Genomic DNA, 11,303 nt, shown 5'->3' on the forward strand with positions numbered 1-11,303 from the left:
GTAATGTTTTACAAAAGATGCACCACAACATTCGTATAGTTTGATGAGTTAGAAGATTATTATAGCCACTGGTGGGATTTCAAACCCTAAAAAATGGCTGTCGCCTGAGAAGAAACGAAGAATTCAAATAGTAGCCAAAAATGTAACAATGCAGTTCCCAGAATGATTGTTCGACAGGTGAAACCAGCTACCCAGGTCCTCTGCCGAATCACGTCAGATCGCTCCTGTCACTGATCTTAGAGGCTGTGTGAGCTGGTTTATGCCTGTCGCCAGATTCTGTAACAAACGTTACCACCACTAGTATGATGGTTGCCACGGTTATATCATGCACGTATAAGACTAGAAATGGCCGTTTTTGTGACGCTGTACAGTTTTTCTAGCTTTCTAAAGAAACAAGAAAGGGTTGTTGACTGTCATTTGTATCCCACCTTGCTTAACAAAATGTCGTACAGAAATGACTGTAACAAACGTTACCATTGTTCGATGCTGTCAAGGCTTTCGATTTGACCTGGTGTAAAAAAGCTGCCCACTTTTCAAATGTCCCTAGGGACATCCACTTATACCTAAATGATGTCGTCAATAAGGTAAGTCCTTTCGAAGAAAACAGGGTCAAGTCTACTGTTGTAACAAACGTTACCGGTAACGTTTGTTACATGCCCTGTAATGCATTACCAATGGGACCGAAAATAATAAGTTGCAATTTTTTGGGTATGGTTAAAAGAGGAATTTCCCTAAACAACCAGGTAGTTTTCAGTGAAAATAAAGCCGATCTATTTTTCGACCAAAAAAATGCCATTTTCGACATTTCAATGAGAACAAGTGACACTTGTACAGGTACAAAAAGAAGTATGGCATTAGCTCAGTAGTAGATATAATCTCTTCTAAAAATGACCAGTAGGGACTTTTTTGTATCAAGCCTTTTTAAGATTATCTTATATCTCATAACCCAATGGAGACTCAGTATATCAACTTGTACTGAAGAGTAAAATCATAGGGATATTTCAGCACCAATGAAAACCTGATTCACCAGATTTTAGCAACAGGTGCTATTTTCCTGTATGAGAAACGAAAAGATCTAAAGTCTAAAGCGGCTGAAGATGTCATTTCCAAGTTTGCTCCTTACCTGGTCATGCCTCGGTGGTCAGCATACAGACCCACAATCCTCTCCTCCCACATCTGGGGGGTCATCTTGTACTGGTCAAGCACCTGGACAGGGACAGAGGTCAACAATCAAATGAAAAAGATACTTACAACACATCAAATCTAGACAATAGATATCGTTTGCACATATTTTTTTTTCTTGTACAAAGACAGTCACTAGTATATTGCACATGTTATAGCTTGGATTATGATAGCTTTTAGTTAATATGTTGCTAAGAATCAAAAGCTGCACAGACATGTCTGCACTGAGCAAATCCTTTGGTAACAGCAAGAATGCTTTTTTCTTTGAACAAAAGTGAACTTACCCATTTTTTTCAGGAAGCTTGTGTCCAAAGGTTTACTTATAAATACCATGGTGATAACACTGCAAGTGCTTATAAGTGTACAAATTTTGTCAGTGAAAATCAACTGAATTTTATTAATACATGAAATATGGTTTTACCCTTTGTGGCAGAAGGTCGTCGTTACACAGGAATCCTGGCTGGTAGACAGACCGGTCGTAGTCCCCGTACTTGGCTTGTACCGCGTACGACGCCAGCAGTACCGACGCCTCGGGGGGGCAGTAGATGTCCATGTTCAGGATACACTGTTTCACCTACAGAGGAATGAAAGTTGTACATCAAAATTAAAGCATATCTAATGTGTTTGAGTAATGTATATTTCAGTGATACTGGATCATTTTCATCCAAGCAAAATCCACAACTATATAAGTTCTTGTCAATGATAGAGAGAAGTACACACAGCTGGCAGAAGTGGCAATACATGTCCACATCTCCACAAAAATTCAAACTTCCAATGAAAGTAAAGTGGTGCTATATATGTCGGGAGATGGTGATCCTCAGCTACAAAAATTGAAAATTATAATTACTGAAATCTAAAAATTGATAAGGTTAAGTACGTAGATGTTGGTGTTGCAAGGCACTATTGTTCTACAGAATTGTATATGCCCCATAGTCATACAGTTGGCAAGCTGCAGCCTTGTTTGTCAATTGCCAAAAGGTGTGTGTGATTTATCGATCATTCATTCAGATCCTTGTAGGGCATAGTAGTACAAAGGGCAGCAAGCAGTAGCAGGGTATACAATATAGGGGGGGTTGTCCTTTTCCCTTTTACATGCTTGAGGCACCTCCTTAAACACGGGACTCCCATTTTATGTACCTCCTAAATACGTGTGCAGCCCCAACCAAGATGCCATATCGAGTATTGAACCGGGGTCCCCCAGCTACCTACTAATTGGGACCAGGAGCTCAACTGTGAGGCTGCTACCAGTTGAGCTACAGAGACATCACCTTGGAGCTACATGATAACATCATTCCTACCTGTAGAAAGAAGAGATGCTGTGTGATCTCCTGAATCAGTTCCTCCTCCACAGCTTCAGGGTAGAACTTGGCCATGAACAGGAAGTTGACAGGTTCTTCATTGGGCAGGTCCTGGTCTCGTACCTAACGAGTTCGCGGGGGAAAAAACGGCAGAATTGTGTGAAATCTTAACGTGCAAGAGCTTTTTCAACTAAATCTTAAACATTCGAGTAAGAAAATTTTCATTGCTACATCACTGTGTACTACATGGTCTGACATGTACAGTACACATAAACATACACAGTCATAATTCAAGCAATATTAAAGTAGTCTTCCTCCAGTACTGAGGATATCTGTCATGTCTATACACAAGAGAAATCTACTTGCTTTTGGATAGTCACAATAGCAGAAAAATACTGTCTTCTCAGTACCAAATTTTCACGGTCTGAGAAAATTTAACTTGTTCTCGGAACTAAATGTTTACTGTCGCGGCAAGTGCACATTGAAAAAGTCTGTGAATTATTTGTTATCAGTAATGATAAGTTCACGTTACAGTTGTCATCGTGAAAACCGTGAACATAACAGTACATTGAAAATTTCAGGACATGCACAGTACAGTAGTTTGGTGTATATAAAATCAGCACTTAGGAGTAAGGAAAAGAAAACAAAGATTCAAAAGAATTATATTTGATAACAGTGATCAGGCTGTTATTCTAAAACTTTGAGCTTAATTCTTGTCAACGTCGCTTATGCTGAATTCTGTACCTTTCTGTCGAACTTGAGCCAGGCCGTGTACCCCTTCTTGTCGATGTACTGCAATCCGAAGTACCATGTCTCCCTCAGGCCGATGGTACGGCACACCAGATCAAACAGGTGGCGACCCGTGGACTTCCACTGGAACATACACATGAAGAATAGGTTAGAGAAACTGTTACCTGGTAGCTAACGTCGCATTGAATGGCCCAGCGGCTAGGCTAGCCGAATTCGTTTCTCACCCTGCTTGTGTTTAATTGACAGCCCTTTCTCTTTGTACAACTTGCAACTTCTGCCTGTTCCTGCCCAGGCTAACCAGTGGTGACGTCTGTATTCTTCTTCTATCAGTGGCTTCACAATGGCAATGCTAACAAATGTTCTCTTGTACAACTTGCAACCTGTGCCTGTTCCCGCCCTGGCTGGCCAATGGTGAGGTCTAGTCTGTATTCTTCTTCAGTCAGTGGCTTCACAATAGCAATACTAACAAATGTGCAATTGCATAATTACACTGATGTGTACAGAAAATCATCTGACACGTTTGATACCTACAAAGAGCTGCTTTTGAACATCTTTCCTAGTATAAATTTCCGCTGTTTTTTTATGCTCAGTTGTTCATTCATTCGGTATGAGATTGAGATGTAATGGGCTTAATTCTTGGCATTCCTAGGTAGACATTGCGACACTAGTGGTCATCATAGGGGCTTCACGACAGCCAGCAGCAGTGATCTGTGTGCTATGTCAGATCTAGAGGAGTAAAACTAACCGTGACCAGCTTGATGTGGACTGCCACTTTGTAAATTTCCGAGATTCCTTTTAAGCATTTTGCTCTCAGCAGAGGATAACCACAACTAGCAAATACACCTGGTAATGCTCTACATTCTACTGGTATTGGTCATGTCTGATAGCTAGTCCCTTGCATGTATTATTTGCATGTATCACTGATAAGATAACATATAAAATATAATACATGCAGGCCTCAAGGGAGACATAGACCTATTTCTGTCACACACAAGGGATTATACTTTTTTTTATAGCTTGCTCATTTCATTCAATCAAGGCTTGGATGTAACAGAAAATATAAATCATATTTATGTATGTGATCAAAAATAATGGAAAGACTCTGTCAGACTCATAATTATAAACTAGAGGGCCAAAACTTGCGTCCCTCCTCACAGACCACAAGAGCTTCCTAAATCATAGCCATAGCTTGTCTAGAACACAAGATACCAAAACTGGATGTTACAGTGCAGTACCACAAAAAGTCACTAGAGGCAAAAAAACTACCTGTTAATAGTGTTATCATTCTGAGGTCTCATCAAAACATATATCAAGTATCAAGAATTTTGTTATTGTTGTTGTTGTCCTCGTTTCATGTCTATTATTTCGCCTCTTGGTGGCCTCTTTGTGCTGAGTAACACATGGTTTATTTTTTAGTCAATTGTACTGTAAATGCAGAAACTTTTGCGGTGGTTTAAAGGTTGTGGTTTTCGCCGTGGCCACTTCACCGCGAACTTATTAAAACCACTGCGAACATTTTTCCATGGTAGTAAGAGACTACAGTGCATGGTGCTATCGCCAAAAGTCCTTTTTCCCACTACCGCGAAATTAAATCCCCGCGAACTTAAATGCATTTACAGTATTTAACTCTTGTTGCCTTAAGACACCAGGTATTGTCATGGCACACACGAATGTTGCCCAAACATAACCTTGTTGGCAAAGGTAAAATTTACATATGATATCATTAAATGATTAATGAACAGGATTACATTATGATGTAGTACAACACAATTGATGCATAGATAATGATATTCTGACACAAACCAGGAGTTGGATATCAGTCATTTGATGTAAAACTAATTACTTTTGTCCTACATCCAATCCTCTGGGGACACAACTGCTCACATCTCTTTGATAAGTTTTGTACATTTGTATCAAATTACAATTGTTGTTGGCATGGCTTGCTTTTGGAAAACATGGGTTGAGAATTGAGAAGAGGAAGAAAGAAAGAAGAAGAAAGTATACACAACTTGCTTTTCAAATGAAACAATTTGTAATATCACTAGGGTATGTTGATGGGACTAGGTAAGGTACTAGTAGGGTGAGGTAAGGGACCGTACGATATTTATCGGGGGGGAGGGCTGGTGCATTGGAAGTCGGATCAAAAAATTTTTTGATGGCCCTCCCCCCCATCTCAAAAAAATCTAACGTGACCCTCCCCCTTCACCTAAAAAAAATCAACATGGCCCTCCCCCCGACAGGCATAATCAAACGGGTAGAAAAACAACCGATAAAATAATCTTAATATATAGACGTCAGGGCACAAGGGCGCCAGTGTTCTCGCCAGGATTTTTTCACAGCGTCGGGGCAGGGTTCCGGGGGGCATGTTCCCCCGGGAAAATTTGTATTATTAAACCCTCTAAAACAGAATTTCCTGCAATTTGAGAGGAAAATTATGCCCTTGAGATTGGATGCCGGTTGCCTTTTTTACTCCCGTTTTTCAGTAATCGACGTCCGCCCTCCCCCAAAAATATGTTATAACTATAAGCTCGGGGAATCAGCAGTCCGTGATCTGGCCCGGGTATTATTTGTCCAGTCATGTCTATATGAAAACTTTGGGTTTTTGATGCTTCCAAACAGGGCTCTAGCCAGTGAGTTCGTCAGCCCATGGAAAAATCCTGCCAATTTTTTTCCGACATTGAATAAAGAATGCCTACCTCGTGCGATCGATGTTGCGCCCTCCTGCATCAAATGCTAGTAGTTTTTCCAGAGGATAAAATAACGGCGCCATCACACCTTGTGTCTTTTTTTCTATTTTGCCCGATGATTTTACTAAAATTTGTCATTTATCGAATCGGTCGGGTTTTACAAGGCCGCGCCGTCATTTTCCACGAGCGTGCGTTTGTTTCGTGCGACCTCAGGTAACCCCGTTTTCGGCGTGAAATCTTTGGCTCACCGCTGAATTGCTTTTTACATAGAGACCAAGAACGTTATACATTATACGAAGGACGGTGATCTGCTGCGTCTTTGGCAGTGATCAGTGCCGGTGTAGCCTTGAAGGAGTAGCCAGAAAAGACGTCCCAACGTGCTGGGCGCTGCGATCGACAGTCCGTCTTGGGAGGGGGGCGTGCCGCGCCATGTGCCACAGACGACAATGCGAGTGCACAGCCGACTCGATCGACGCTTGACAACAATATTGCGGCCCCTTTTCTGCCGCAAATTTTGTCCTTTTGAAACAAAAGAAATGTTGTAAATAAAAAATAAAGTGTATAGTTTTGGATTCTTCACATATTTACCGCGCACCGCTTTTGTAACTTAAATATTTGGGGAAACTCAGCCGAGCCGAGTGCGTCTTTCCAGAAAAAAATAAGTCCGGAGACGGAATGACGTATGCCTGGCGGGAACGCTGGTCCAGGGCAGCGCCACTTTGGGGGACCTAGGGGGGCGAAGCCCCCCAGAAGCTCTTGCATTTTAGGCTATTCAGAAGGCTTATTTTATCAGTTTTAGGGCCATGTCAAGATATAAAAACAAAAAATAGTATAAACAATTCTTTCCAAAAAATTAACATGGCCCTCCCCCTATTTCAACAAAATTAACATGGCCCTCCCCCCACCTCAAAAAAAATTAACATGGCCCTCCCCCCCTAACGCACCAGCCCTCCCCCCCTGATAAATATCGTACAGTCCCTAAATCAGCAATTTTAGCAGCAACTTCAAACATGATATGGCGTGTAGGTACATCCGATCCCGGACAGTTCTTGGATGGGAGCCCCCCAACCAAGGACGACCGGATTGCTGTAGCCTCACGAAGATTTCCACGAAATTGTCTTCCAGGAGGGATGTAAAACTCGTGCTCGAGGAGGCGCCTCGACCACATTAAACAGCCTCATTACTCAACACATTGGGTACCTAGTGGCTGGCAAAATACACCAGATGATGATGATGATCATGATTACACAAAAGCAGGTCCTACCATGATGTCAGAACCAGCTCTAGCCGGGGCGACTCTGTAGAAAATGTATTTACTTGTAATACATTAGACGTTGTATTCTATACAGAGTCGGGGCGACCTCCAATGGCCATAACGGTTTTTGCGTATCTGCTTCAAAAAGATACCCTTTTGCTCCAGTTTTTGCACGTCCCTGGCTTCCCTGGACGGGGGGTTAGCCGTCTTCAAAAACCATTAAGTACTCCACAACCCGACCTGTTACAAACATTTCTCACTGTTCAAACTACCGGACCGCCATCTTGGATGATCGGCAACACTCCCCAAAATCTTCCGAAGTGTTGTCGGTCATGTTCAGGGGCGTTTCGGTTACCTTTCGGTAGCGCTTCCGAGCTTCCAAGCTCATGCAAATGACAGCAAGATTTTCAAGTAAATAGCATGACCCAAGTCTGGGTGATGTTGAGATAATGAACTGATGAAGTATGGGTGAGAACATGACCTGCTTGGGGTGTATGTAGTGAAGGAGTTTAATTATAAAATTTTAATTTTAGCTTTTGTTTGAGATATCATCCTTTAGCCTACTTGTTTACACCTGAAATACATACGTCTACATATTTACCTGAATTTACCTGTACCACAGAGACTCCATGTCTCTGCAGTCAGGAGCTGGAACTAGTGGAAGCCCACTGACGCTCCTCCGACGATCTTGGCCTCTATGTATTCGGCGATCTTGTTCTTAAAACAGTTCACTGTGGTCTGGGTAACTACCTCAGATGGAATTCGAAGTTTATTCCAGGCTTTGAACTGTACTCATCATATGTACTCATCATAAACACATGAATATAGGAGGGCCTGCATGCCTTTTTCCGTTAAGCGTTACGAGCCATTTTAATTCACCGTTAATCGTTACCGACCTGCTCTAATTCACCGTTAATCGTTACCGGTATATTCTTCGTGAACCGTTATTCGTCGTTTTAATTCAACGTTAATCGTTATTTGTTATCCCGAATTCACCGTTAAACGTTACCAAGAAATTCTTCGTAACAAGTCACGAAGTCAAATGCCGGACAGAGTCCCTGAAAAATTATGTGGGAAATGGCGTTTCAGAGGGTCCAGATTTCAAAATTTCCCGGTCCCCCGGCCTTCGGCACTGGTAGTAAAAATATGTCGCGGAAGCGTCGCCCTCAAAAACCCTTTCACTCATAGAGATCTCAGTGTCAAATCTAGCTTAGTTTCAGGCACAAAATATACAAAATCGAATGCAGAATTTGCCAGAAAATGAGGTTTCTCCGGACCTCCCTTGCGATGCGTCGGCTTGCGCCTTTGGCGCTCACGACAACATGGCGAAAATATGTCGGGTGCGTGGATCGTTGCCCAAAAAACTTTTCTCTCTAATAAAACTTTGATGTCATTTAATTCAGCTTCCTCCGCCAGCAAAATTTGTCCTCAACATGCAGGAAATGGCGCTTCAGACAGTCAAAATTTTGAAATTTCGCCGGACTTATTTTGCAACGTCTCGTGCCTTCCGAGCTCGAAATGGTCAAAAAGATGTCGGGGTGGAGGTCAAAGCTTAAACCATGTATAATCTTGACGAAAAATGCCATTAAGCTAGCTTAAATTAGTCTGCCGAAATATGCAGGAAATAGCATTTCAGAGGGTCGTGATTTAAAAGATTTCCGGGGAGCATACCCCCGGACCCCCCTAGGATGCGTCGCGCCTTTGGCGCTCCATGTGCTGAAAATTTTGTCTGCAACATCATATCTCCCCCCCCCATAAGAAATTTACTGTCGCCGTCTGTGTAGCGAGAACACTGCCCCATGGGAAGCAAATATCAATGACGCAGCGGACATTGTCCCTGTCATTCACCCGGGTTCTGGGCACATTTTCCTTCTCACAATGTCATTTATAACAGTCAGATATTTTCACCCATTGAGATAACCTAATCTAGCGTTGTACGAATAGGACTGCGCGTCAATCATTACAGGTATGCTTTGTAAACCCTCCTGAATTTACCGTTAAGCGTTACCGGGCCTCCTGAATTTACCGTTAAGCGTTACCATGACCCCCCATGCAGACCCTCATATAGCCTAATGTTCAAGTGATTTGGGACTTCTATTATTCTGCTTTTCATTGTTGTTTGGGGTGTATGTAGTGAAGGAGGTTATGTTTAGCTTTTGTTTGAGATATCCTATAGGTTCTTCAGCCTTCTTGTTCACCCCTGGGTATACTCGTCATAAACAAACCTATTATATAGCCTGTGATTCAGGGCTTCTAACGTTATAATTTTTGTTCTGCTTTTCATTGTTGTTTGCCTTGATGTTTACGTCGTACCGACATTCCTCCCCACCTACACACACAGGTCACGGGGAAATTCCGCTCAAATTCTTCACGTGTTACCAAGCGCAGAGTCGGGAAGACTGTGCCGTTCGAAGGGGGAGGGGGGCAGAAGAAAACTTTAGGGTTCTAGTTCCTGTATTGGGGCTGGAACGTACAGTCTGTGTCATACTGTGGCTATAAGTCGTGGATTGTATGAGAGACTTTTCGTGGTCGTTCTTACCTCGAGACTGAACTCCATCTCGGCGTCCATGGTGGTGACACGGACGTCGAACGTCTTGGGCGCCCGTTTGAGGGTGAGCCACGGCATCTTCCGGCCCTCCCCAGACACCGACCACTTCTCCGAGAATCCTGCCACCTTTACGTTGTCGTCTATCAAGGATACGGCAAGAAATGGGAGTCTCTAGAAGTGTTTGCTGAAGTTTAAAACAAAGGGAAGACGTCTGCGGATTTTACTGTCAATCCATCGTTTGTTGGCTTCCGGTACTCCCTAAGGTCACATTCCCGGATGACAGCTTGGCCTTTGAACTTTAACCCCGATTATTTATATTTTGGCGGGAAGCTGTGATGGATTTGTTGCTCTACAGTGATAAAATATATTAGGATGGACGTATGAAGTTATATGTTACACCACTTATCGATTTTACTGCTGTTTGGATAACTTCTGGCAAATGTCAAAGAACTTTTTGAAGGGCTAGGGGCATTTTGAAACTGAGCTCTTCATGTACAATGGATTAAATTTATCGGCAATATCTTAAATCTGTACATGTCTGTTTCTGTTTGCAAAAATTGTAGTGTATATCCTGTAAACTGGGTCATGGTGCAACACAAGACCTGTAAGAGATGCATATCTACATGCAAGAGGATGGACCTTTTTGTTGAGTGTAGCACTTGAGCTGTCTCTGTTGGTGGGAAGGCCGGTCAAAAAAAAAAAAATTATGAAAGGAAAAAGTCATGATTTTTCCCACCAACCTCTGCTTGGAGAGTACTCAAACACAGGACTCCAAAAGTTGAAGCATTTACACCTGAGTCAGCTAATTGGAGATAAGTGCCTTTCCCAAGGGCATAAAAGAGAATCTGTTGGGGATTTGAACTCTTACCTGTAGGTTCTGAGTCAACTACCCTAACCACAAGGCCATTGTAACACATACTGTCATACTGATCCCTTTCTCTGTCTACACTGTCCCCATGGCAGGAAAATCTACTTTTTGTATTGTCCAAATATTACGTAGCATAGCTTTAACTGTCTTAAAACTAATAAGGTACTCAAATCAGAAGTGTGATATCTTGCAAACATGGAACAAAAAATAAGTAAAGATACAAGGAAGAAAATATTTATTCAACTGATGAAGGTTACAATAATGCTCAACCATACAAAGTAAACTTGAACATGTTTAGCCATAAAATACGCAATTTTTTGTCTGTCTGTCATACTCTTATTAGGAGAGAAATCATGAAACAAACAGTAACAAAGTTTGATCTACAGGAATCGGAACAGAGTTTCTTTTACGATTTCGGAGGTTGGTGGACAGCCTCAGGCCAAAGGGCGACAGATTCAGTAGGACGCGAAACTTAATCAACATGGTGGAAGGGCGTTTACTGCCGCTTTCCGACAAACCTATTGGTATCGTCTGTTGCCTCTTTATTTTGGGTAGAATATGTAGTAAAGTTTTAATTTTGGACCCAAAAACTATCATTTTTTAACACTTTTTGATCCAAGCTGCTTGGAAACGACCCGGAACCTGCATAATAGCCTATCTGGCAGAATGTTTTATTAGTCTCTTTATAATAATATTATTGTTAATACTAGTTATG

At 42.1% G+C, this 11,303-nt stretch overlaps 1 protein-coding gene across 1 annotated transcript; it reads right to left on the reverse strand.

Annotated features, from left to right (window-relative positions):
- Positions 1-1,119: 1,119 nt before the first annotated feature.
- LOC118426243 (merlin-like) lies at positions 1,120-9,798 on the reverse strand. The gene is made up of 5 exons (XM_035835514.1): positions 9,712-9,798; positions 3,225-3,353; positions 2,481-2,603; positions 1,604-1,756; positions 1,120-1,206 (listed from the first exon to the last, which is right to left on the reverse strand). The coding sequence occupies exons 1-5, from the start codon at positions 9,796-9,798 to the stop codon at positions 1,120-1,122; spliced, it is 579 nt and encodes a 192-aa protein (XP_035691407.1).
- Positions 9,799-11,303: the final 1,505 nt, after the last annotated feature.

Source organism: Branchiostoma floridae, chromosome 11, assembly GCF_000003815.2.
Source record: "Branchiostoma floridae strain S238N-H82 chromosome 11, Bfl_VNyyK, whole genome shotgun sequence".
Lineage (NCBI taxonomy): Eukaryota > Metazoa > Chordata > Leptocardii > Amphioxiformes > Branchiostomatidae > Branchiostoma > Branchiostoma floridae.

Coding starts and splice junctions, on each gene's coding strand:
- LOC118426243 (XM_035835514.1), bottom strand. CDS start 9,798: ATGCCGTGGCTCACCCTCAAACGGGCGCCCAAGACGTTCGACGTCCGT. Junction 3,354..9,711: donor AGATGGAGTTCAGTCTCGAG/GTAAGAACGACC, acceptor TGTATGTTCCAG/TGGAAGTCCACGGGTCGCCA. Junction 1,207..1,603: donor ACGACCTTCTGCCACAAAGG/GTAAAACCATAT, acceptor GTCCCTGTCCAG/GTGCTTGACCAGTACAAGAT.